Genomic DNA, 27,973 nt, shown 5'->3' with positions numbered 1-27,973 from the left:
GGTGCACACATCTCCTAAAAATATTGGTTGGGGAAGAAAACAGTGCTTTAAATTTAGCTTTTTTTGTTGGTTAGAATGCAATGTGGTTATTATTAAGATGTTAACAATAAAATAAATGATCGTATTGTAAACAACGAAAATTCTATTCAGATCTCAAAATCATTATGCTGTTTTCCCAAGCCTTTCTTATGTACACTTTATTAGGTACACCTGTCCAACTGCTCGTTAACACACATTTTTAATCAGCCGATCACAAGGCAGCAAATCAATGCATTTAGGCATGTAGACATAGTCAAGACAATCTGCTACAGTTCAAACCAAACATCAGAATGGGGAAGAAAGGTTATTTAAGTGACTTTGAAGGTGGCATGGTTGTTGGTGCCAGACAGGCTGGTCTGAGTATTTCAGAAACTGCTGATCTACTGGAATTTTCACGCACTACCATCTCTAGGGTTTACGGACAATGGTCCGAAAAAGAGAAAATATCCAGTGAGCAGCAGTTCTGTGGGCGCAAATGCCTTGTTGATGCCACAGGTCAGAGGAGAATGGCCAGACTGGTTCGAACTGATAGAAAGGCAACAGTATAACCACTCGTTACAACCAAGGCATGCAGAAGAGCATCTCTAAATGCACAACACGTCAAACCTTGAGGCAGATGGGCTACAGCAGCAGAAGACCACAATGGATGCCACTCCTGTCAGCTAAGAACAATAAACTGAGGCTACATTTTGCACAGACTCACCAAAGTTGGACAATAGAAGATTGGAAAAGCGTTACCTGGTCTGATAAGTCTCGATTTCTGCTGCGACATTTGGATGGTAGGGTCAGAATTTGATGTTAACATGAAAGCATGGATCCATTCTGCCTTGTGTCAACAGCTGGTGGTGGTGGTGTAATGGTGTGGGGGATATTTTCCTGGCACACTTTGGGCCCCTTTGTACCAATTGAGAATCGTGTCAACACCACAGCCTACTTGAGTATTGTTTGTGACCATGTCCATCCCTTTATGAGCACAGTGTAACCATCTTCTGATGGTTACTTCCAGCAGGATAACACATCATGTCATAAAGCATGAATCATCTCAGACTGGTGTCTTGAACATGACAATGAATTCACTGTACTCAAATGGCCTCCACAGTTACCAGATCTCAATCCAATAGAGAATCTTTGGGATGTGGTGGAACAGGAGATTCACATCATGGATGGGCAGCTGACAAATCTGCAGCATCTGTGTGATGCTATCATGTCAATCTGGACCAAACTCTGAGGAATGTTTCCAGTACCTTGTTGAATCTATGCCACAAAGGATTAAGGCAGTTCTTAAAGCAAAAGGGGCTGTCATCTCGTTAGGAATTAGATTGACCCACATGCAGACTCACTCAGGAGACCAGTAAGGTTCAAGGTTTTATTTGCAGTCAGTAATACTTGTCACGCCAGAACCCGGTCGAGAGTGCTCAGGCAGGTACTTCAGACTTCTCGGATTTACTAAAGAGAGAGGTACTGGTTAGTACTGGCTTCATAGAAATAAATCCTCAAAATTCTCAAAATCTGGATGTCCAGGTCCAGGTTGAGAAGAAACCACCCACACCTCACAGGCACTAGCAGGAAGCAGAGAAACAAAACAAGGTTAGCACAAGCTCTGGTCAGACTGGCAAAATTACTCTGGCTTGGTGATTACCACATTGGCAATACACTCTGGCTGGCTCCTAAATACTCCTCCCAGGTACACAATCAACCAATGATCAAGAACACCTGTAGCAGAGTCAACAGGTCAAAGCGACCAGGTGACATGACTTGGAGAACCTGTCCACCACTGTCAGGATAGTGGTCATACCACGTGAGGGTGGTAACCCAGTAACAAAGTCCAGTGCTATATGTGACCAAGGCCTTTTAGGTATGGGCAGTGGTTGAAGGAGTCCAGCGGGGGGTTTACTTCAGGCACAGGTTGTGCAGGCCCCCACAAAGCCCTTGATGTCGTTATGTAGACAGGGCCACCAGAAACGACAAGAGATCAGGGCGATGGTGTGGAACGAACCAGGATGTACAGAGAACTTAGAGTTGTGAAACCATTGTATCAAACGGGAACGAACAGATAGAGGAACAAAAGTCTTGTTCGGGGGGTAGTTGGTAGGACCAGGGTCTGTAAGTAATGCTTGAGTGACCAATTTATTGATCTCCCATGTAACAGCCGGTCTTGCAGCTAGGTGGAAGAATGGTGTCTGGACCCTGACAGGTCACATCAGGCGAAAACTGACAGGAGAGAGCGTCAGGCTTAACATTCTTTGTCCCACGGCGATATGAGATGATGAGGTTGAACCGAGAGAAGAATAGGGACCAACGGGACAGTCATGGGTTCAGTCTTTTTGCTGACTGGAGATAGGAAAGGTTCTTGTGATCCGTCCAGACCAGCACCGATGTTCTGTGCGCTCGAGCCAGTGATGCCACTCCTCCAGGGCGAGCTTGATGGCCAGGAGTTCACGATCCCCCACATCATAGTTTATCTCGGAAGTCATTCTGCAGGAATAGTAAGCACAAGGGTGGAATTTGTTATCATAACAAGAGCATTGTGACAGCACTGCACCTTTCCCAGATTCAGAAGCATCAACCTCCAGGATAAATTGTTAGAACGGGTCAGGCTGAAGAAGGATGGGTGTCATGGCGAATCTCTCTTTTAAGGTCATGAAGGCAGAGGTAGCTTCAGGCATCCAGGAGAAGGCTACTTTGGTTGAGGTGAGGCTAGTGAGAGAGGCAGCAGTTCGGCTGAAGTCTTTAATGAAACGTCGATAAAAGTTGGCAAAACCCAGGATCCGTTGAAGCTGCTTCCTGGAGTCCGGTACAGGCCGTTGTATCACAGCCTTTATTTTGGCGGGGTCAGAACATAACTGACCACTTTTCAGAATGAACCCCAGAAAGGATACAGAGGATTTGTGGAAATCACACTTTCCAGCTTTAACAAAAAATCTGTTCTCAAGTAGCCGTTGTAGCACAAGGCGTACATGCTCCTGGTGCTCAGTCAGATCCTTCAAGTATATAAGGATGTCATCTAGGTCAACAAAGACGAAAATGTTCAAAACGTCACGAAGGGCATCATTCACCAGGGCCTGAAACACCGCTGTGTCATAATGTGGTTTGCAGGCGGACCAAAGTGCAGACAAGAGCTGGGCAGCAACATGTTGTAAAAGGTTTTCAGCTTTATTTCCAGAGGTTTTCAAAGAAACCAAACAAGGCACTGCAGATAACAAAAGTCCAGATTCAAAAACTTACAAGATAGGTTCTGCAGGAACATGAAAAAACTCAGCACAAATACGTGGGTTGAGAACGGGGTATGAAAAACACAAGGAACCAGCAACGAACAGAGACACCAAACCAACTAATATACTGGGGAAAGACAAAGGCAGGTAATCAAGGGAACTGACAACAGGTGCAACAAGGAGGCAGGGAAGCAGAAGGAACAGGTGAAACAAATAAACAATAAAGAGAAACCAAGACTTAAGCAGAAAAATAGACTAAGATAAAATAACCAAAACATAAGAAATCTAGAATAACCAAGAGGTAAAGGAAACAGAGGAACTGGAAGGAACAGAAGAATAACAAGGACCTAAGGCCTAATCAAAAGGAAACCCTGACTACAAGTAAACAAACAAACACTGATAGAAACAAACTGAGAATGAAGCAGAGGACTAGAATAAAAGTAAACAATAACTCAAGCTGACCTAACAGGAATCAGAACTGGAACACTAGAAACTAAACATAAAGAACTAATCTAGACAGAACAGAACAAGAACACAGAAAGGGAATAAAGATGAGGAACAGAAAACAGACTAGAAAAACAAGAAGTGTGCAAGGTGAAAAAGAATACCAAACCATAAATAAATAGAGATATTAAAAGAGGAGCTAACGAATCCAGGAGAACAAAGAACCCTAATACAGAGACTAATCAATAATAGAACCATACAAAGTAATAAGGAAACAACCATAAGGAAACTTAATGAGGGAGGAGAACAACAAAACACCAGGAGGCAGTAGAGGGAGCAAAACAAACTAATAAACTTAATAGAAACATCTAGACAAAATAAACCATCACAAGAAACCATAAAACAAAGTCCAAAATGTCACTCTGTGACAGGCTGGTGCGTTGCATATCCCAAAAGGCATCACCAAGTATTCAAAGTGTCCCAAGGGGGTTTTAAAAGCAGTTTTCCACTCATCTCCCTGTCTAATGCGCACTAAATGGTAGGCACTGCACAGATCAAGTTTAGAAAAAACTGTTGCTCCATGAACTGGCTCAAAAGCCGCAGACATGATTGGGAAGAGGGGTTTTTTTTTTTCCACAGTGATAGCATTTAACCCCCTGTAGTCGATACACGGCCGTAAAGAACCGTCCTTCTTACTCACAAAAAAGAATCCTGCCCCAAGTGGCGACAAAGAGTGACGTATGAGGCCAGCGGCCAGGGACCTAGTAATGTAGTCCTCTAAAGCTTGGTGTTCAGGGCGAGAAATTGGGTATAATCTGCTAGAGGGTAACCGAGCCCCCGGAAGCAGGTCGATGCCACAGTCATAGGGGCGGTGTGGAGGAAGGGACAGAGCCTGCTGTTTGCTAAACACCCGGCACAGATCATGATACTCAGCAGGCACTTCAGATAGTTCACTGGGGTCCACTTCTTCAGGAGACGCCGGCGCGGTGGTTGGGAGAACAGCGGACTGCAAACAAGTAGAAAGACTGTAAGACCAGGAAAGGATGCTAGACTTAGCCCATTCTAAGTGAGTATTATGTAACCTCAGCCAGCTAAAACCCAGAACTATTGAGGAGTGAGAGATGGGAAAGACATAAAAATAAATTGTCTCCCGATGGTTACCTGAGAGAACTAGCAGCAGTGTGTCTGGTTCGATGTGTAATATGGGGCAACTCCTTCCCATCTAGTGCCGTGGCTCTTAAGGGCGTTGAAAGCTCTCCGGTTTCAATTCCCAACTGCTCCACCAGAGTACTGTCTAAAAGGTCTCCTTCACAACCAGAGTTGACAAGTGCAGAAAGATCATGTGTGGCGTTTTGCACTAAAAGCTTGGCTGGAAGAACTAAACGGGGATATGAAGGCGATGTGATTTGGTCCATCAGACTCCCCGTTTCTACTAACGGACCTGATCTTTTGGTCAAACTGGACAAGAGGCCAAAAAATGCTCAGGAGAACCACAATACAAGCAGAGGTTAGCAGCTCGTCTCCTCTGCTTCTCTTCAGGGGTAAAATGGGCACGACCAATCTGCATGGGCACAACCTCAGAGGATGGACTAGGGAGAGATTAGGGTAGAGCAGGTCTGAATGCTGTGTGGTTAACACCCCTCCCAGCAGCTGAATTATCAGCTCATGACTTTCTTTGCTCTCTGAGTTGATTGTCAATTCTAGTAGCTAAAGCAATGAAGTCATTGAGTGCCTCAGGTTCATCTAGGGTGGCTAATTAATCTTTTAAAGATTTGTTTAAGGCTTGAAAAAATACAGACTTTAAAGTGCTAGTGTTCCAGCCGGAAGCTGCAGCTAGAGTGCAAAACTCAATGGTAAACTCTGAAACAGATCTGTGACCCTGTTTTGGGTTCAGGAATCGACGGATTAAGCTCATACGATCAGGGTTTACAGAAAAAGTTAGGTGGAATTCATCAATAAAGTCCTTATTGCTGCAACCAAAACAGGACGGGTTCTGGAACCTTGCTTCAGCCCATTTTAACGCCTTTCCAGTTAATAAGCCCAAAATGAACGAAGTCCTCGCATCATCTATGGAAAAGGAGTGGGGTGAATGATTAAACACCAAAAAACATTGCATCAGAAAACCACCACAATTGGGGAAATGACGTCACATAAGGCCATCGGGTGAGGTGCCGGAGAAGCTATAGCGCCACCAGGCGGCGTTGAGGTTGGACCAGTACTAGGCTGCAGACTGTGTAGGAGGCTCTGCATTTGTCCTGCCATTTGTTCCAGACACTGGTTGGTAACAGCTAGCTGGTCATGTAAGGATCTGAGCTTGGAGTCATGTGACTGAATTAACTGATGCTGGTCAGCTAGTTGTTTCCTGAGTGGGTCTGCTGGGTGTTGTTGGCCTGAGTGTTCTGTCATCTCGTTAGGAATTAGTTTGACCCATATGCAGACTCACTCAGGAGACCGGTAAGGTTCAAGGTTTTATTTACAATCAGTAATACTTGTCACACCGGAACCCGGTCGAGAGTGCTCAGGCAGGTACTTCAGACTTCTCGGATTTAATAAAGAGAGAGGTAGTACTTGCTTCATAAAAATAAATCCTCAAAATCCAAAAAGTTTTGCTTACATGAGTCACAGCAGAAAACTCCAGGGAGATCTTTTACCGTCGGGCTTGGGAGTCAGGTAGTCCAATAAAGAACGGTCTACAGCAAGTCTGTGTTTACACAGGAGCCAAACCACAGTCTAGTGGTCATAGTCCAAAAATCACAAACTGTTTGAAAGAGGTTCTGGATGTCCAGGTCCAGGTTGAGAGGAAACCGCCCACGCCTCACAGGTACTAGCAGGAAGCAGCGAAACAAAACAAGGTTAGCACAAGCTCTGGTCAGACTGGCAAAATTACTCTGGCTTGGTGATTACCACATGGGCAAAACACTCAGGCTGGCTCCTAAATACTCCTCCCAGGTACACACAATCAGCCAACGATCAGGAACACCTGTAGCAGAGTCAGCAATGGCTCCAGGAAGACCTCTGGTGGACAAGCACAGTATAACACTCCCAAGTCCCAACAGGGGGGACCAACCCAGTACTAGCAAGGTGTACCTAATACAGTGGCTGGTGAGTGTATAGGTAATGTTATTGACTTTATATAAATGAATATATTGTAATAGGTGCGTTTTATTGTTCATATGTGCCCTAACTGTTCTGTATGTAAGATGTGTTACATTTGTGCAGGCGCAGTTGTGGTGTGGAACTTGGAGAGGGGTCTAGGTTTAGATGGTGCGTGCTGCTCTTGTAACAATAAGCGTGAGCTGTGGCTTTAACACAGCTCCTGTTTCAAAGAGCCTTTTAATAAACCATTTAAAGATAGTTCTGAGTCGGCTAGGTCTTACCTGTGAGAACGGGGCATTCAACATGTTAAGTGTGTTTCCGTGGTGTTTTATTCTCACAATATCCTTCTACAGTCAGTTTCCCCATTATCTATTAAACATGAGATTAGAACATAAACTGAAATTAGGGTAATCATAGCTTTCTGGCTCTTACAGGCCTCCTGTTATAAATAAAACTTTATTACTTCCTGGAAGCTGTTTATTTTTACAGTGTGAGCAACAAGCTGAAATTGTCACAGGTAGTTGTATCAGAAAGCTAATATTCCAGGAAAAAAGGGATGACATCCAGCAAATGGCTAGAAGCTTTAACAAGTTGCCACAAGGATCTAATGTATACATACACAGAGTGTTGCTCAACCAGTCCAACCACCAGCAGTGCTTCAGACAGTCTCTGCACGTTTTGTGTGATGGCTTTGTGATATTACTTTGATGAGCCTTTATATGCCTTGGGGTTATTTCAGGTATTGCAGAAAAAATAGAGAATTTGTAGTACCTACAGCATCGTGAGATAATATATGAGATCTTGAAATGCTAGTATACAAATTTTGCTCTGTTTGAAATGACTTGCTCCACAGTTGTTACTAAGCCATAGGGGGAAAAAAAACCTAAACAGAGGCCCAGTTATAAGTAGGACCAGAGTTTATTGAGTCTGAGCCTGAAATGTCTGGGTATTATTCTGTCTTCACTCTCCTCTGTCACATTCTCACCCAAATAAGGTAGAGCAACTTGGAGTGTTACTGTCGGAAGTAGGGCTGAAATGATTTGAGTACCTTGATTATTAAAATAATCATTAGCTGCAGCCCTAGTCAGAACTGATAACTAACATTAAAAATGTATTTGTCAGCTGCTGTACTTCTATTTCTTGGCATTAGGTCAAAGGCAACCTATGTTTTCTTGTAATTGGCGGTGCCTCGAAAAATAATCTAAAAAGCAGATAGCATAATGATGACCAAGTAACACACCAGGATATATTACCTTAGACAAACCATCCCCACAGTGAAACATGGTGGTGGCAGCATCATGCTGTGGAGATCCTGGTCAGAGTTGATAGGAAGAAGAATGGAGCTAAATACAGGGCAATGTTAGGAGAGTGTAGGTTCAACTCCCTGCAGGACAAGGACCTTAAACATGCAGCCGGAAGTCCAAATGAATAGTTTATATCAAAGGGTGTTTATGTGTTAGAATGGCCCAGTTAAAATACAGACCTAAATCCAATAGAGAATCTTTGGCAAGACTTGAAAAGTGATGTTTACAGATGCTCTCCATCCAGTCTGACTGAGCTTGATATATTTGCTAAGAAAAATTGTAAAAAAAAAAAAAAAAAAAATTTGGTTGAAGATGTGCAAAGCTGATAGATAAAAACCTCATACCACAAAAGACTTGCATCTGTAAATGCTCCAGAAGGTGGTTCCACAAGGTATTGACTCAGGATGGTTGAATTCAAAAGTTTTAAGAGTTTTATTTCAACCTGGAAAGACTCACATAATGGAGAAACAACAAGATGACAGTTAGAGAATTTATTAATGAAAGATTATTTATTTGGCGCTCGGACATCGGAGGAAGACATAAATGCTGAGGATGAAGTGGGTTTGAATAAACATCTTAGGATTATGATTAGGTACGTCTTCCCCCCCTGGGATCCGATCCTGGTGGTGGCGTAGGCCTTGGTATATTGGAAGGAGTTGGGAGCCTATGGTGGAGAAGGGGTGGAGAAGGGTCGAAGCTCAGCAGAAGAGCGATGTCTTCCATGCAGAAGGTCTTTAAAAGTGATGCCCTGGGAGATGATCGGCCAAGGAGAAGTGCGGGCCTACCGTTGATTAGAGCAGCCAGTGAGGAGTGATTGGACGTGGCGGGGGTGGTGAGTCTTCCATGTTGAATTTTCGTTTAAACTCCATTTGTAAAACAATTGAAAACCATGTATCCTCTGTCACAAAAATTCCCAATACATTGAAAAGTGAATATTAAGTCCTTTTTAAGACACTGGTGTGAACCTTGTAAGAAGGCCAATAAATGGAGAGCAAGGGAAAACACAGTCAGCATTCATGCGGCTAAGTAAGTGACAGGTTATGAGTTTTTAGGAATATTTAAAAAATGTTACATTGGGTTCGACCACTTTATTTAAAAAATGCTTATAAAATGTAATTTACACTAAACCTGTCTTGAAAATGTCCCCCTAAAACCAGAAGGATTTTTTTTTAAGAGCTCAAAATATTTAGCTTAAAGCTGTTTTTGCCTTTTTTAATGCAGCAATCACAGCACTTTACCTTTAAAAAAATTTTTATGTTTGTCAGGTCTGCTTGTTCATATTGACCCGACGGAAGTGGCTTTGCATTATCACAGTGTGCTTTCAGCCTGGGAGTCTCTGAATCAGCTGAGCGAGGGGTGTATGCCACCATGTTTGCTGTCCACTCACATACACAAATTGAATTGGATCAGTGACTCAGATGCCTGTTTGCCCTCCACACCCTACAAACAGGACACCAAAGAAGGGAAACTTATCCATTTGTCAAAACAAATTAAAATAAATCATGTAACGCTGAAAACTCATTGATTCCAAAAGCTTAAACAAAATAGTTTTTGACAAAATTGAATATTTTAGCTGCCAAATATGACATTTTACTCTCACATATCAAGGTCAGTCAGATACATGATGTAGGTACTTCTTTCCCTGTAGTAAGAAGGGCTCCATGTGGAGTGAATGTGAACGTGCACTGGTGTGTTGGCAGTGTGGTGGATCAGTGACCTGCCACCTCCAAGAACTGACAGGATGACTGGGGTTTTGGAGTTTTAACTATTTTTCCACTGTTAGATCCAAAACATCATCAATTAATGCTGTGTTTATTATTTGAAATACGAATGCTGTAACAAAAAAGCCTTTTTGAGGATGTGCAATATTTGCTTTTGCAAGGATGTAACAGGATGCGGATTTACAGCTAAAATAGGGATGAATTTTGAAGCAATTTTATCATCTCTTTTATCGTTATCACAACACATACTTCAAAATGTTGTGATGAAATTATAAATGTTTGCCTCTGTTACAGATTTTTTCTGTTTTTGTTTTTTCTTTTCTTTTGATTGTTTCAGATCATCAGACTAATTTTACTGTCAGACAAAGATAACCTCAGTAAATCCAAACCAACCAGGGCCTATGTGAAATAAATATTTAGGACCCTCCCTAAATGAAAAAGATCAGTATTTGAAAACTACTTTTGTTTTTACTCAGACAATCTGAAACATGTAAGTGTGATGAAAAAAACACAAAGAAACAAGAAGAAATCTGTATGGGTGTAAAAACATTAAATTTCATGGTACTGTAACCAGACGGAGAACTGAACAAGTCAGTTTGCTTTATCTGCCAGAAATGTTTGGTAATTTTGAGAAGTGACACTGTAAAGTTTTGAAAATTTATTTTTTAATCATTCTTAAATACCATAACTTAGAAATCATAAAAATGTAAACATAACTTAAAACCTGTTTAACTGAACTGGTGAGTTCATGTGTAATCACCTTAAGGTTCTGGTGAGACCTTCTGCACTGCTGGATTGAATTATTTTCTTAGTTTTTGTACCTTTGTTGTTGCAACATTCTTGACTCAAGTATTAACAAGGTAAACAAATAATGTTAAGAAATGAAACAACTGTATTTTGCACGTTTTATTATTTCCTCTGACTTTTTTCATTTATATTTGTTTTATAAGTAAGAACAGACCTTAATGCAAATTGTTTTGTAATTTATTGGTGGATGAATTCACGCAAAACACAGTAATTGTGGTTTATTTCTTTTAGTAATTTAATATGCGATGCGATATGTATGCAAGTATGAAACTAAATTATAGAATTTTCTTGACTCTTTTGTGGCTTTTTTGATTAATTTTGCCTCTAAAAAGGACTCTTCCTGGAGATAACTGAACACAGTAGTCCTCCTTCCTATGGCTTCTATCAGGCAGGGTTCTGTGGCGTCTGTGCTATGACTCTGGGGGTTTTATTCTGACCTTGAGAAACCAATCATGTGAGCAGCATGTTGACATCTGCGTGTCAGTGCCCCTACACTCTTTGATTCTGTGGTTTTGTTGTGCTTTTTATTTTTTGGTGTTGCTGCGTGTGTTCGCTAAAAGTGAGCCATTGCTGTGTATCTAACTGTGTTAATAAAAGAGCCGACCATCCGTTGGTCATAAAGTGTTGCCGGAACATCGTTAAAATTAAAAAAAGATCATTCTAAAAACTGCTGCAGTGGAGTTTTCCTTCCTTTTCTCTTTATCCTTTGGAGGTCCTCAAACTGTCTGTCCCATCCAAGTAATCAGCATCCTTCAAAGAATCCTGGCCAAAGCTAAAGCCAAGGCAAACAGAGAGCGTGTCCTAATCAGCGCATGGAGAGCCAGGCTTATCGAGCCCTACCCCCACTGCCAGACCATTACTGGATTGCCAGGGGTTCAAGAGTGGAGCTTCTTCTCATGTTTGCCATTTAAATCAGTATTAATGTTTAAGAGTCAGAGATTCCTGCGCCTCATGGATAATTTAATCATTTATGGGGTTGGAAATGTGAAAATATTCACAGTAATATCTGAACTGAGTTGTTTGTTTTTTGGTGGATTTGTACTTTTTATACTTTGCTACACAGTCAGAACTCCCACGTAAAACCAAAGTGTGCCAAATAGACGCTGAAGTTTGAATTTTGATAAATTAGCTTATGACGTGGATCAGCTTTAGATGTTGTTTTACAGTGCAATGCACCAAAAAAATGACTTTCCTTTAATTTCAAGAAAAAAGACAAATTTAAGTTCATGCACGATGTTCAGAGACTAGCTTATGCGTGTTTTCGAAAGAGACAATGTTTGTTTCAGGGACAGGGTTCTTACTGACTGCCTTTCTTGCATCGTCAGTCTGCACAGTAAATAGGTCAGTGTTTTATGTGAGTGAACAATCACAAATATCTGAACCTTCCTGAATCTCCCTTTTTTAGCCTTCAGATTGCACACCAGCCTACAGCCTGATGAGCCAGCTGTCAGGCAGGTCATTAGGTCTGCAGATTTGATTTACTACTTTATTTGCTGTGAAGTTGTGCGAAATATTGCAAGTACACTGTCATCTCAATATGGATAAGCAATAGTAATTTCATTAAGAATGTTTGGAATGCAATCATTGATGGCTTCTATATTCCAAGTCTTAAGAATTCATGTTTTGCATGTCGATAATACAGTTCAATGTGTTGGGTGGGGCATGCTAGCTACTACTAGCATAGTAGCTAACATTAGGGTTCCCAACTTTTAGAAATTGAAAAAAGATGCACACACCCACAGCTTGTTTCTGTTTTTTTTTTTTTTTAAGGGAGGTGGGCTTTTATGCCAACATAGATAATGAAGGCAAAGGCAATAATTTTAATAACTTTCACAAGTAAAGCAAACATACCCTCATGTACAGACTTAAAAAAAACAGATATGAATTTTGGGAGATTTTTATCCTGGTTGGGAGGAATTTGTAGATATCAGATTATAATTACAATATTGATTATGATTACAATAATGATATTACTATCATTTTATGTCTGCATATGTAAAAGGTTTATTTGAGATACTGTCATTCTTTAAAGTTACATTGCTCTAATTCTTCGCAAGAAAATTAATATAAAATTTATTTAAGATTCTTATTTTGATTCACTAACGTTGACTAAACCCTAAAGATGTGACTTATTATCTAACAATCAATACTTCCATGCTGAAATTAGTTGATTAATAAATTGATTCATATTAATTACATAAATGCTTTATATGTTTTATAACAGGCTATTTGTATTGTTTCCCATTGGAATAAATAATAATTTATATTATACCTAAATATAATAGCCAGGGGAGTTATTTGCTTTCCATTTTCTAAGTTAGTTTTGTTTTATTTACATATTATTGTCTCAATGCTATTTTGTCGTGAGTAAAAAGGTTTGAGGCCAACTAAATAGATCAAAGCCCTAATAGTAAATATGACATGAATTCAGTTGGCACTAATCCATAGCTTGTTACCTGAATAGATTAAAACTTTAAGTAAGTGGAAAATCTTTCCTCCGTTAGCTCTATCGTGAGAGTCAATTGTACTTACTGATGAATGTGTTGAAAGTAATTACTCCTATTTGATTTGATATATGCAAGACAATATATTTATTATGTGATGTTTTAGGTCATTTTCAAATATGGTGAGCATTTTTCCATTGTTTTTTTTTTTCAAAAACGTTTAGAGAATGTTATTGTAAAAACATTTATTCTCATTTGATGTAAAAAATAAAATTGTGCTCATTTTTACCATCTTTATCTTCAGCCTTCAGGTAGAAGTTTTTTCAGTCATGAAAAAGATTCTCATTATAATTGCTATCATGTGAGGGCTTCGGCCCAGGTGTTGGTACCTCTCCAGCTGTGTATTGGAAAACTGTTACGGCTTTTTTCTAATTTAAAATTTTTTGTCTAATTTGTAAAGTATTGATATTAAAAGCTTTTGGTGACAAAACGAAACAGGAAATTTGACCTGGGCTTTGCACAGTGTTCAGTTGTTCCAATGTATTCGGGGTGGTACTGAATAGTGTTATGTTTTGTAAATCACAACTAAACTACACTAATGCCTTTTAAAGAAATGTATGCTGAGTCGGGGCTCATAAAGACATCCCAACAGATAACAGAGCTTAATGCTGAGCTTTGTCTGCTGCTCATTATTGCTTTAGAGATTGTGAAAATCCTTTGTAAACAGCAGGGTTTTGCTAATTTTTGTTGTTTGTGACACACCCAACACCAACCTAAGAAAACTTGTTTTAGGCCGTTTTCTGGACTCTGAACTGGAATTCACCCAATGTGTCTTAAAAGATCCTGGAGATTGGACTGGAGAATGATTACTAAGATGTAAAGCCATAATGTTGCAATGTAGCTGGCTACTGATTTATTTCAGAACTGGGGCCCTCCAGCTCAGAAAGGCAGTTAGTCACTTTGCATTCTTATTTTATAGGTTTGTTGGGGTTATTCAAGAGGTTTTTGTGGATTGAACTGCCTTGCCAAAGATGCTGAACTTATTTTATCTTTTATCTTAATTTCTGAGATATAATCAATTGCAGGTACATGCACACAGAAAATCATGTCAGTCGCAGCCAAATAACACAGTTGTTGGGATCATGATTATTGATTAATTAATATTTATCAATAATTCAAATTAAAAAGCATAATTAAAAAAAAAAAATTTCTTAACTAAAAATCCTCATTTATGAGTCGAAACCAGAGATGTCTTCTGGGGTTGTAATTATGGCTGAACGCCTTTGATAATTACAACCGTTAAAGACTCAGTAATAATTGATAACTATTACCGGAGATGTCACTGTTTAATCAACCGTTTCTGCCGAAACGTGGGGAACTTTAACCTTATTTTGACTGACAAATCACTCTTGCAAAAAATAAACACAAACGACTTCTCTTTATCTACATAAATCTTTATTCAATCAACCGCCTGATCCACCTCGCTATTCCGATTCAATAATCTTCACCTAATCAAACATGCAAAGTTCTACACAGAAGGGTAAAATATCTAACTACACAAAATAAAAACAGCAGTGAGTGTGTATGAGATCAAACCAGCAGTTATGGCAAAAATACAAAGGGAATATGGTTGAACGAAGCTTTGGGAGCGCAGCCCGCCAGAAAGTGTAGCTCAATGAGATACAGGCTGTTATATTGTTTTTAACGGATTTGACCCACATACAGAAAGCAATTCAGGAGACAGAGTTTTACGGTAAAGTGTTTATTTACAGAGCAGTGAAGTGAGCAGGGAACTGGAACCGGGAAACCAACTGTAAAATAAACAGGATGGTAAGCAGGGAATACTCAAGGTCAAAACTCAAGAATAATAATTCAGCCTTACTGGGTTGGTGGAATGATCCGCCAGAGGGTGAAGCGGAGAGACCAAATAGTTGTTTACCCGTGAGACAGATGATGGTGGAATAATGGTGTGCCAGGATTATAAGATGGTCCAGGGCTTTCTGAAGTTGGTGCAGTGGAAGGAGGAGGGTGGACAGGGTTCTTGAAGGGTGATCCAAGAAGCGAAGAATTCAGGAGGCTGCCAACCGGTGTGGTCCAATGAAGTAACGAAAGGCTAGAGTCTTTGATCATGGAGCTGGATAGCTTCTTTCCAGAAGTGGTTAATCTAGGCAGAGTTCCACACAAAAAGGCAAGGTCAGGTTCAGGTAATCCTGCAAGGTAACAAATTCAAATTACTTAAAGTTCAAGGCAAGAACAAGACAAGGTAATGTGGCTTGAGCTGTACCACTAAGGGACAACACTCTGGCAGTGAGTAGCTGGCAGCCTCCTCCTAATATACTCCTCAGCAGGTAATCAAGGGAATGATGAGCACCTGTCACCTCTCCTCCAGGTTCCACGCCATGTAGGGGCTAAGCACAGTAAAAGCACCAAACAAACAGACAAAGCACAGATCCTGACACAGGCAGTCATAAAACATCCCCGCCGCTGGGGATGTTCAAGAACACAAAGGTTATAAAACTTTTGGCGGCAACTCATAAAACATGAAGTTGAAGACAAAGAAAGTGGTTGATTTTCACCATAAGGTTATTATAGCAGTCCAGTTTCACAGCGCACCGGCTCTCAGGTGTTCACACGGTGAAAGCACAATCTTGCGAGACTCGGCGGCCTCAGAAAACAACAGCAATCACATTTTAAAAGAACAATGGCATGCACATACAATTCAGAACACGTTCGACTCTAAGTGGCAATTCTACATCGCACTAAATCTCCTCTACCCTGCGCACACTATTCCTAATAAAGAAATGAAAATAAAAGGGTGGATTTTACTTGTTGAAGTCTTCCTTCTGGGACAACGAGTGAGAGAGAAAAGGGGGGTGAAGAGTTTCTGCTTGTCCGCAGTTAAACTCCAAGAAAGTGGTCAATCTCCATCTTTTGGCCTCCTTGGCAAAAAGGAAAAATATGATCTGACCGTCAGCAGTCGACTAGAACAAAACAATGTGGCGATCCGTCTCCTTGAAACCACTGTGAGTGTTTTTTCTTCTGTTACGTGTTAAACTTCGTTCGTTCGTTCGTCGTCTTCCGCTTATCCAGGACCGGGTCGCGGGGGCAGCAGACTCAGCAGAGACGCCCAGACGTCCCTCTCTCCAGACACCTCCTCCAGCTCCTCCAGGGGGAGCCCAAGGCGTTCCCAGGCCAGCCGAGAGACATAGTCCCTCCAGCGTGTCCTGGGCCGTCCCCTGGGCCTCCTCTCGGTGGGACGTGCCTGGAACACCTCCCGAGGAAGGCGTCCAGGAGCCATCCGGTATAGATGCCCGAGCCACCTCAACTGGCTCCTCTCAATGTGGAGGAGCAGCGGCTCTACTCCGAGCTCCTCCCGGATGGCCGAGCTCCTCACCCTATCTCTAAGGGAGTGCCCGGCCACCCTACGGAGGAAGCTCATTTCAGCCGCTTGTATCCGTGATCTCGTTCTTTCGGTCATGACCCAAAGTTCATGGCCATAGGTGAGGGTAGGAACGTAGACCGACCAGTAAATTGAGAGCTTTGCTTTTTGGCTAAGCTCTCTCTTCACCACAATGGACCGGCACAGCGCCCCCATTACTGTGGCAGCTGCACCGATCCGTCTGTCAATCTCCCGCTCCATTCTTCCCTCACTCGTGAACAAGACCCCGAGATACTTAAACTCCTCCACTTGAGGCAGGAACTCCCCTCCAACCTGAAGAGGACAAGCCACCCTTTTCCGGTCGAGTACCATGGCCTCGGACTTGGAGGAGCTGATCCTCATCCCAGCCGCTTCACACTCGGCTGCGAACCGCCACAGCGCATGCTGTAGGTCTTGGCTAGAGGGGGCCAGCAGGACCACGTCATCCGCAAAAAGAAGAGACGAAATCCACTGGTCCCCAAACCAGACCCCCTCCGGCCCTTGGCTGCGTCTAGAAATCCTGTCCATAAAAGTTATGAACAGGACCGGCGACAAAGGGCAGCCCTGCCTGAGTCCAACATGCACTGGGAACAGGTCCGACTTAGTGCCGGCAATGCGGACCAAACTCCTGCTCCGCTCGTACAGGGACCGGATGGCCCCTAATAAAGGGCCCCCGATTCCATACTCCTGGAGCACCCCCCACAGGGCATCACGAGGGACACAGTCGAATGCCTTCTCCAGGTCCACAAAACACATGTGAACCGGTTGGGCAAACTCCCATGAACCCTCGAGCACCCTGTAGAGGGTATAGAGCTGGTCCAGTGTTCCACGGCTGGGACGAAAACCACACTGTTCCTCCTGAAGCCGAGGTTCGACTATCGGTCGGACTCTCCTCTCCAATACCCTGGCGTAGGCCTTACCAGGGAGGCTGAGGAGTGTGATCCCCCTGTAGTTGGAACACACCCTCCGGTCCCCCTTCTTATAAAGGGGGACCACCACCCCAGTCTGCCAGTCCAGAGGCACTGTCCCCGACCGCCACGCAATGTTGAAGAGGCGTGTCAACCATGAGAGCCCTACAACATCCAGACACTTGAGGTACTCAGGGCGGATCTCATCCACCCCCGAAGCCTTGCCACCGCGGAGCTTTTTAACCACCTCGGTGACTTCAGCCCGGGTGATGAAAGAGTCCAACCCCGAGTCCCCAGCCTCTGTTTCCACCACGGAATGCGTGATGGCAGGATTGAGGAGATCCTCGAAGTACTCCTTCCACCGCCCGATAATGTCCTCAGTCGAGGTCAGCAGTCTCCCGCCCCCACTATAAACAGTGTTGGCAAAGCACTGCTTCCCCCTCCTGAGGCACCGGACGGTTTGCCAGAATCGCTTTGAGGCCAACCGGTAGTCCTTCTCCATGGCCTCACCGAACTCTTCCCAGGCCCGAGTTTTTGCCTCTGCCACAGCCCGGGCCGCAGCACGCTTGGCCTCACGGTACCCGTCAGCCGCCTCAGGAGTCCCACAAGCCAACCACAGCCGATAGGACTCCTTCTTCAGCTTAACAGCATCCCTTACTGCCGGTGTCCACCACCGGGTTCTGGGATTGCCGCCACGACAGGCACCGCAGACCTTACGGCCACAGCTATGGGCAGCAGCATCGACAATAGATGCAGAGAACATGGTCCACTCGGACTCTATGTCTCCAACATCCCCCGGGATCTGGTCGAAGCTCTCCCGGAGGTGGGAGTTGAATACATCCCTGGCCGAGGGCTCCGCCAGGCGTTCCCAGCAGACCCTCACTATGCGCTTGGGCCTGCCGAGTCTGTCCGGCTTTCTCCTCCTCCAGCGGATCCAACTCACCACCAGGTGATGATCAGTGGACAGCTCAACCCCTCTCTTCACCCGAGTGTTGTCTGATGATACGACAACAAAGTCGATCATCAACCTCCTGCCTAGGATGTCCTGGTGCCAAGTGCACTGATGGACACCCTTATGTTTGAACATGGTGTTCGTTATGGACAATCCGTGACTAGCACAGAAGTCCAATAACAAAACACCACTCGGATTCAGATCGGGGAGGCCATTCCTCCCAATCACGCCTCTCCAGGTGTCACTGTCGTTCCCCACGTGGGCGTTGAAGTCCCCCAGCAGAATAATGGAGTCCCCGGGAGGGGCACTATCCAGCACCCCCGACAGGGACGCCTAGAAGGCAGGGTACTCTGCACTACCACTCGGCCCGTAGGCTGAAATGATAGTCAGAGACCTCTCCCCAACCCGAAGGCGCAGGGATACAACCCTCTCATCCACTGGGGTAAACCCCAACACGAGACGGCTGAGCTGGGGGGCAACAAGCAAACCCACACCAGCCCGCCGCCTCTCCCCGTGGGCCACTCCAGAGTAGAAGAGAGTCCAACCCCTCTCAAGGAGATGGGTTCCAGAGCCCACGCTGCGCGTGGAGGCGAGCCCGACTATTTCTAGTCGATATCTCTCGACCTCCCGCACAAGCTCAGGCTCCTTCCCCCCCAGCGAGGTGACATTCCACGTCCCTAGAGCCAGCCTAAGCATCCGGGGATCGGGCCGTTGAGGTCTCCACCTTCGTCCGCCACCCAATCCTCTTTGCACCGGTCCCTCACGGTTCCCCCTGCAGGTGGTGGGCCCACTGGGGGATGGCCTCGCGTCTCTCGTTCGGGCTTGGCCCGGCCGGGTCCCGCGAGGAGCAACCCGGCCACCAGGCGCTCTCCGACGAGTCCCGACCCCAGGCCTGGCTCCACGGTGGGACCCTGGCTCCGCCGTACCGGGCGACGTCACTTGCCTCGATATTGTGTTCTTCATGAGGGGTTCTTGAACCATTCTTTGTCTGACCCATCACCTAGAACCTGTTTGCCATGGGAGACCCTACCAGGGGCATTTAGGCCCCAGACAACATAGCCTCTAGGATCATTTGAGCACTCAAACCCCTCCACCACGTTAAGGTGCCAATTCAAAACTCACGTTTTCTATTGGCAAAATGAAATTTCTGGCCTTCTTATTCCAGAAACCTCTTTCATTAATTTTTCGTTGGCCAACGAAGGAGAATAAGTGAAGAATCCACGTGGGACCTCTTCTTCTCCAGAGGGATGCTTCAGTTGCGTGGTAACCGTGTCGAGGTCCCCAGCTGAAGGCAACTCTTCAAAGGGGGTCACCTTCCTTTATAATCTCCTGTGACGTCAGACTTGGGACACCCCGTCATATCAGCCGCAGTGTCCGGTGGGATTTGTAGTAGCGGACTATCCTGGGATACAAAATGGCTGATGATGCCAAAAGGCCTGGTAGCATCCAGCAACGTGCAAATGGTCCAATATTCAGCACAACATGTGGTCCAACACAGTCATTCAAAAGAAGACAAGCACACATGTTTTTTATTCCTTTTTGTTAAATGCCATGGAAGAAAATGAGTTAAAAGTACTAAAGCTCTCCAGACCAATGCAATGCATAAATGGCCAGTAAGAGTTATACTCAGACCTACAATCTTATTTTTAACCAGCAATGCACAGAGCTGTTACAGTTTCTGATTTTACAGCAAGTGTGGAAAACAAAAAGCCCACTGATCATATAATAGTGCACTTATAGCAATCAATTTGTGAATTTATTCTGGTTCCTTTTAATTCTTTTACATCATTTTTGCCAACTAGTTGGTTAATTGTCATAGGCACTTTGCAGTGCCTATTAGTTTAATAAACAACATTGTTTATTTAAACCACCAAGGCAATAAATGAATGCTACTTAACCTAAAACAGGTTTTCTGAACCTACACTTTCCAAAAGAGACTTTCAGTTGTCCTCAATTGAGCTCTGGAAAACCATCCAGCGACTCAGATAGGGGAAGCAGGGAACATCCCAAGCTGAGTATGCTTTGGGAGGGGAGCTTTGAACACAGACTGAGGACATCGCTGGGCGGTGGAAGGAGCACAATGTGGATCTCCTCAACTCGGTCCCCATATCCTCCAGGAAGGTGGCGAGCCTCACTGTGGCCGAGGTTTCTGGAGGTAGTTAAAAAGCTTTATTGCAAAAAAAGTTTAGTTTTAATGCCAGTCAGTTAGGGGGGAAAATAATTATGCTTTTTAACACATTATATGCAAATGTATGTTTTCCCCTTTATATCCTGTTGGGCAGCATCATACTGAATGGATTTTTTATTTTATTTTCAACTTTAAAGTGAATTTAATAGTACTCAACTCCTCCCTGGATATACACACTGCTACCTTACCAACAAGGGTGCTTTGTTTTTATGTCTTTGGTTCTGTAAAGTCGTTTTGTTTAAAAGAGGTAAAAGGAAGCCTCTTATTTGGCGCTTTGTGTTTGTTTTCTTTTATTGTTGCTCAGAACCTGTACTAAACTGTGACCCAGAAAACAAGGTGCATGCCAAACAATGACTTACTTATACCATTACGCCACTAGTAACTTGTTTAACTTGTTTAAAGTAACGTGTTTAAAATTTATTGCTCTGTTTTGCAGCCCAACAGTTCACAGCTTAGTGTCCACAAATAATTTACAGCTGTCCTTTTCTAAAATGAAAGAAACCTGATACAGTTTTCACAATAATCCGTTCACTTCAATGTCTGACGATAAAAGTTCTTAAAATATATGGCAAAACATAATGGTTAACTAGTTTTTCATTTAGGTTTTGTTAAGATTTTTCTGCTAAGAAAGTTATTTTTTGTGTTTGTTATATATGACGTGAAAATTTATATTTACCCATTTTGTTTCCCATGCACAACAGCATTAACAAACATTAAAGTGCATTAGTATTCTTGTGGAATGGAAAGAAAAGTGACTAAATAGATCTATCTCTATACCAGTTACAATGAAATGACGCCTTATTTGTTAATATTTTACTCATTAATATCTTTACAGCATGATGCAGGCGTTTTACTGTTGAAGTGAGGTCTTGCAAAATATTTCTGTTTTTGTAAACAAATCTAATTCAATTATAACTTTTTGTTATGTGATATCTTGCTACTAATCCGATTCCTTTATTCCAAGCAAGCTGTATTTAGAAATAAACTTTTGTAGTCTTTTGAGTCTTTTGTACCCTATTGGAATTTTGTCGTCTTGAGCGATGGTTGCATAAAATCCCAAAGGCCACTGTGAAGCCAAATGTGTAATTTGTCAGAGACAGTGCACACTGTTGAAGAGCAGGGGAGTGTGTCTTTGTTTGCTAATGTAGGTCTCCACTAAGGGGGCCGCCTTGATGTCCTGCTTTCTGGGACGGCTGTGCTGCATATCACATGATAGGCTTGGCCTCGGGGTGAGGCAGTGAAGGAGTCTAACATGGCGGTGGGATGGGTAGATGGAAGATGAGAGTGATAGAAGAGTTTCCTCATGCCAGATTATCTTAGAGTCAAATCCTGGTTACAGTTTTCACAGCTGAAAAGATTCACTGTACATAACACGCCACCACAGCTCTAGATACCCCAGCATTTACAAAGTATAGAGGTAAAGAGTTTGTTGGTTTATGAAATTTGTGGCTTTTTTAAGACCTGCTGTTTCTACTTTAGGATTCCTCAGGTCATTTAAAATTGTTTAGGGAGCAAAAAAAAAAAACGAAATGTAACCAGTGAACATAAAGTCGATGCATGAAAGTAAAGTTGAAGCAAATCGTGCTTTCAAAATTTTAATAAATAAAAAAAGTGTGTTCATTTGGATTTATTCTCTTATATAAATTCCAGTTCGTCCTAAGCCATAAGGAGGATGGATCAAACAGGTGGAAGAAGTTTGGATGATACTAAAATCAAACATTTAGGCCTATTTACAAAAGTAGTGTGGAGCAAAATAACACCATATATCCTTCTGAACAAACCATTCCTGAGGTAAAACATGTGTGTTGGCATGTTGTTGAAGAGCAAAGATAAACATACAGCCTGAAATCTTTACACCAATGACCTATAACTGTTAAAAGAGTTAGACCCCAAATTAACTTGTTTTGGCAGATAAACTATATAATTCGACCTTAAGGGTACTATCTTTATGTTACTGTGCATTGTTTTACATTTTGATGTAAACTTGTTTAATTCTACTATATTTGTCCAAAAAACTACCCTTGTGCTTCCCTTTTTGGGTTAAAAGGTAACTACTGCAGTTGAATTTTCCTATTGGTTCAAACTGTCCAGCTTGGTACATGTCTATGTCACAGCCCAATTTTTGGGTATAAAAGCATTTCACTCAAACACAAGCCTCCGTAGCGAGTCAAGAGTTGGAATTGTGACCATTGATCATAGCATTTTATGCTTTATACTTTTGATCATATGCTTTACTTGAGATAATATAAATCTATGTAAATGCAAACCTTCTGAAAGTTTGTTACTGCTTTTAACGTTAGCCAATGTTAGCAATGATGCTGCTAACATCACTTTACCAGACAGAAACTGGACCCATCTTGTCCTCCACTGCCTCAGTAGCGCCAGATTCGGCATCAGCGCCTTTAGCCAGCGACTCAAACTGATACACCCTCTACACCCCACAGAGTCTAGAGTCTATCTACCTGCGGTGACGAAGGAGTTGAAAAATCCTCCTCAAACTCAAAAGATCTATCTGTGGTAAAACTACCAGCGTTGCTCTGGTCACTTTCCATGTTTCAATATGTCAAATTAAGCTAGCTGCCACTTTCCCTTGTCCTCCTGACCACAACCCCGCTTAAAGTGCCTGTGACATTGAATTTTCATGATAATTCCAATTACATTTATGGAAAGGAAACATAATAAAATATTTCAAAAAGTAAATTCATGCCGCTGAAATAAACTGTTGTTGAGTTATATGGTCATAAATTTCACTAAAAAGGCCCTTCCAGACTAATCCTTTGCGCTCTTTTATGATGTAAAAGGAGAACCTCCACACGTAAACAGACTGCTGCAACAATGGCCAGGAACAAATCAGATTCCAGCAAGAAATCTGATTTGTCTTTTGAGACAGGTAGAAGCCAAGTTGCATTAAAAAACAGCGTTAATATGGTGAAACGGCAGATTGCTGATGGTGGCAGCAATACAATGACAGCAGCCGTTAGTCTGCACTACTTTTCTGAAGTGAAGAGGATCAGAGCTGCCTGGATCAGAGCTGGAAAACTGACAAGGCACCCATTTACTGCCCAATTTCTTCAATATTAAGATGTTTTCTTACAATTTCTGCATTTGTGGGAAAAGCGTGTCACAGGCACTTTAACCTTCTCCACTCATCCCCACACTTGGACATGCCCCTCAGTGTCTCTTGGCACTGCCCTGTTTGGTGGCATTTCTCAAGATTTGGGTTTAGTTGCACTGAAATTTAACGTGTTGCTCCCTGTAAACCTTGACTCATGTTCTGGTCCATTTACACTCAGCAGTAGGAATTTCACAATTCCTGGTCTGAAAAATCTTCTGGATTACCATCTAAAGTATTTGAATTTGGAAATGGTGTCACATCCAGCCTAACTGTGTTCCAGGTCCAAAATGGAAAACTCACTGTTGTACAAAATCATTCAAAACTAATAAAACGCACTGTTAGCCCAGTAATAAAAATCTATTTTTCCAAGTTTCAGCTCTAGATGCCAGAATAAGGGCTTAAATACATGGGAGAAGTTTTCCCATTTATTTTATTTTACATGTGGAGTGAACCTTCTAAACCTGGTCCAGACTGACATATTTTGTCCTAACTAAGATTCTGCTTCTCTCTCTGTGTTTTCTTTCAGGATCTTGTGAGTGCTACTAAAGATGTCTGATAGTGTCGATATTGAAGAGAAGCCACCAGCCCCCCCCTTGAGAATGAACAGTAGTTCCCGAGACTCTTCATCAGTGAATCACGCATCTAAACCACTTCCAATGGCTCCTGAGGAAAAAAATAAGAAAGCTCGCCTGCGCTCCATCTTCCCTGGAGGAGACAAAAGTGAGCATGATTCTCCACCTTCATACTCAATTTCATTGATCATTCATGTAGTTGCACTTGTCTATATATTAAAATATATTAAAAAACTAACATTAGAAATGTACTATTTTTGCAGCAAACAAAAAGAAGGAAAAGGAACGTCCAGAGATATCCTTACCCTCAGACTTTGAACACACAATCCATGTTGGCTTTGATGCTGTTACAGGAGAATTTACAGTAAGTATCCATTTCACTTGACAAGCAGGTTAATAAATAGAAACATATGTGTTTCTAAAATTTACTCGGCAGCAATGGACTCATCAAAAAATTGTATTTGCTCCACAAACCTTTATTGACCACGTTGCACATTGGACTCTAATCTTCCTGTAACATATTAACATTTTCCTTTATTCCAACATACAAAATTAAATTTGTGGCAAAAAAAACCTTCTTTATTAAGTGAACAGGTAATTATTAAAAACAGGTGCACTTTGTATAAAACAAGTGAACAGAATATAAAAGAAAATCTGTCCAGACTTGTCAACATTTGATATCAATCTGCGTGTCCGTTTATTTCCTGTATTCCTGTATCCATCATTCCATCCATCCATCCATCCTGCATATTTACAGCGGACTTCTGAATTTTTAAGTAAAAATGGTAAAATGCTGGACTGAGAACTGAAAGATGGGGACAACTTACTATATTTTGGATACATAGTAAGACTGTAGCAATCCTGTAAAAACATAAGTATAAACCCATTTACTTGTTTACAAACCTTACTCCTGTAACCCTCTGGAATGGTAATGCTGTCCAAATGGGAATGAGTCCAAAAAATGTTTTTTAATAACCTTTAATGTATAATTTATAGGTTTCTAGTCTGAAGTTGTCCATATTCAGGTCTGTAATTATAGACAAGCTGGATTGTACAGAGAGAATCTTCTTCACATTTTTAGGGTAAATGTTTTGAATAGGTAACCAGACTTTAGAAAATAGCTGTGCTGCAACTATGTTTGCATAATGCTAATAAAGTGTGAATTTCATTGAAATTAACATTTTGTAGTAAAGAATTAAATAAAAAGCATATAAAATATGACAGAGACAGTCTTGCATACCTAAAATGTTTTTGTTTGTTCTGTTTGCTTTAAATGTGAGTGGCATGTGAAGTTGAAATCTAATTTTCAGCCCTCTATAAAAATCACCTTTGCACTGAGGATAATGTGTTCTGCTCTATTTGACTTTCAAATGTTTGGTTTATGCCATCAGTGACATCAGTGACAAGTAGTTCCTTGTCCATATGGAAAGCTACAGAGCCCTGTTTTAGCTGTTTTAAACCGAGCTCTCTTTTAAGCTTGTTTCATGCTTTTCTGGGAGAACAGAGTGAATTACTGTTGATTCGTCCCTGAATTGCTATCCAAGTATCATATTTCCTGCGCCCTTCTGACATCTATTACATAGAAGGGACTATTTTCCGCAAAGAGATTACGCTTTAAGTGTAAAAATGTACACAGAATGTGATGAGAGGACATGGAAAAACACTGGTAAGTGATATTCAGCGCCTTTAAGAGACTGTCCATTTGCACGGATTAAAACATACAAGACATGATCCCCAAAATATATAAATCTCTCCTACATTTCTACTGTAAGTAGGTCATAAAATATAAAATGACCCAGAGAGGAGTTGCAGCAAATATTTGATTCAATGTTTATAGTTAAAAACAGATGTTTGCACACACTGAATATAAAGACGAGTAACCTCTTTTTTCCACCAATGTCAAATTAACTAAATTCTTCCTGTTTTGGGTCATTTAGGGTTACTCAAATTATTTCTATGTGCTAAATGCCATAATAACGACAAATAGGTTTTATAGATGTTTATTTTTGCTGGCTGCAGATGTCGAGTCGCTAACAGATGCAGGCATACTAACGGTGCCGAATGCAGGAGCTGTAGCTGCAGATTTGAGGCTGATGAAAAATCTGATGCTTAATCTGAATCACATTTTGATAAACGAGGCCATACTTTCAAGTGCTTGCTACCAACCATGTTTGCTTTGTTGACAGTTCCGTCTACTGATTACCCTCTTGTGTGTGCAATGCTGTGTTCATGTACGGCATGGAAAATTGCCCACTCTTCCACTTGATCAGTGTCACAATGATGTGTTTAGGTACTGAATTATGGTACCGTTGGATTTTATGTGAATAGGTCCTCGGTAGTTCCGATGGAATTCGTACCTTTGGAGGTACAGAGTTCGGTACCCATCCCTACTCATAAAGCACTTAAATTTATTCCCAGAAGGTCAGTTGACCCTTTGATATCAAAGTAAAACAAAATAAGACAGTGATCTAATGGAAAAAAGTAATGTGGATGTTCTTGATGGAACACAACACTGAGAATTTCCCACCCTTGAATCCAGGACATATGCACTATTCACAATAGGAGCACATAAAATATGACAGCACACATGGTAATATAGATAACAGTGTGAATTCAAGAATTTATTGGTAAATTAGGAACCCAGACAACTGGGGTTCACTAACGGGTTTTAATACCTATGTTAATCTGAGAGGGAGGAATAAAAGTGAGGAGCAATTCAAAGCCGTGGATCCCACAGTTTCCAACATCAGAACCCAGAGAGACAGAACTGGAAAGTGTCCCTTATTTCAGGCTAGACTTCTTTTTTTATTTGCAAGGAATCATCTTGTGTTTCTGCTTTGGGGTTTCCACCACCCTTGTCTCTCTCTGCTGGAGGGATCGTCTACTTTTCTGCACCAACATCTCTACTGTCTGGCCTGAGGTCCCTCAGACTGGCAGCTACTTCATCAGGTTGTTGGATGTCTTGTTGTTTCCTTACTTTGCATTTTAAATTGGATGATGCCATTTTAGAAAGTCACTACATGATACTAAACACAAGTCTTAAAACTGGTGGAGAAAACAAAAATAATTCCAGCTGGGGCTAGACAAAATTTGGCGAATGTAGTAAAGTGTACACTTATCGACCACTTTATTAGGTCCACCTGTCCAACTGCTCGTTAACGCAAATTTCTAATCAGCCAATCACATGGCAGCAACTCAATGCATTTAGGCATGTAGACATGGTCAAGACAATGTGCTACAGTTCAAACCGAGCATCAGAATGGGGAAGAAAGGTTATTTAAGTAACTTTGAACGTGGCATCATTGTTGGTGCCAGACAGGCTGGTCTGAGTATTTCAGAAACCACTGATCTACTGGGATTTTCATTCACTACCATCTCTACGGTTTACAGAGAATGGTCCGAAAAAGAGAAAATATCCAGTGAGCGGCAGTTCTGTGGGCGCAAATGCCTCGTTGATGCCAGAGGTCAGAGGAGAATGGCCAGACTGGTTCGAGCTGATAGAAAGGCAACAGAAACTCAAATAACCACTCGTTACAACCAAGGCATGCAGAAGAGCATCTCTAAATGCACAACTTGTCGAACCTTGAGGCAGATGGGCTACAGCAGCAGAAGACCACACCAGGTGCCACTCCTGTCAGCTAAGAACAGGAAACTGACGCTACAATTCGCACAGGCTCACTAAAATTGGACAATAGAAGATTGGAAAAACATTACCTGGTCTGATGAGTCTCAATTTCTGCTGCGACATTCGAG

The 27,973-nt window shown here is 42.1% G+C and overlaps 1 protein-coding gene and 1 long non-coding RNA gene across 5 annotated transcripts in view; one reads left to right on the top strand and one right to left on the bottom strand.

The window, feature by feature from the left end:
• Window positions 1-27,973, top strand: part of LOC124875948 (serine/threonine-protein kinase PAK 3-like) — a 60,191-nt gene that overhangs the window by 10,940 nt on the left and 21,278 nt on the right. For all 4 annotated transcript variants that reach the window (XM_047378386.1, XM_047378387.1, XM_047378385.1 and 1 more), the window contains exons 2-3: window positions 24,175-24,368; window positions 24,484-24,584. In XM_047378386.1, the coding sequence (XP_047234342.1) occupies window positions 24,197-24,368; window positions 24,484-24,584 (273 nt within the window). In that variant the 5' untranslated portion in view covers window positions 24,175-24,196. The remainder of the gene's footprint in view (window positions 1-24,174; window positions 24,369-24,483; window positions 24,585-27,973) is intronic.
• On the bottom strand, window positions 1,392-6,588 carry LOC124875949. Its single transcript, XR_007040171.1, has 2 exons — window positions 6,310-6,588; window positions 1,392-2,514 (listed from the first exon to the last, which is right to left on the bottom strand). It is a non-coding gene; the product is annotated as an uncharacterized LOC124875949 (long non-coding RNA).

Source organism: Girardinichthys multiradiatus, chromosome 11 (genome assembly GCF_021462225.1).
Source record: "Girardinichthys multiradiatus isolate DD_20200921_A chromosome 11, DD_fGirMul_XY1, whole genome shotgun sequence".
NCBI classification, from domain to species: domain Eukaryota; kingdom Metazoa; phylum Chordata; class Actinopteri; order Cyprinodontiformes; family Goodeidae; genus Girardinichthys; species Girardinichthys multiradiatus.
This window is presented reverse-complemented; position numbering and strand designations above follow the sequence as displayed.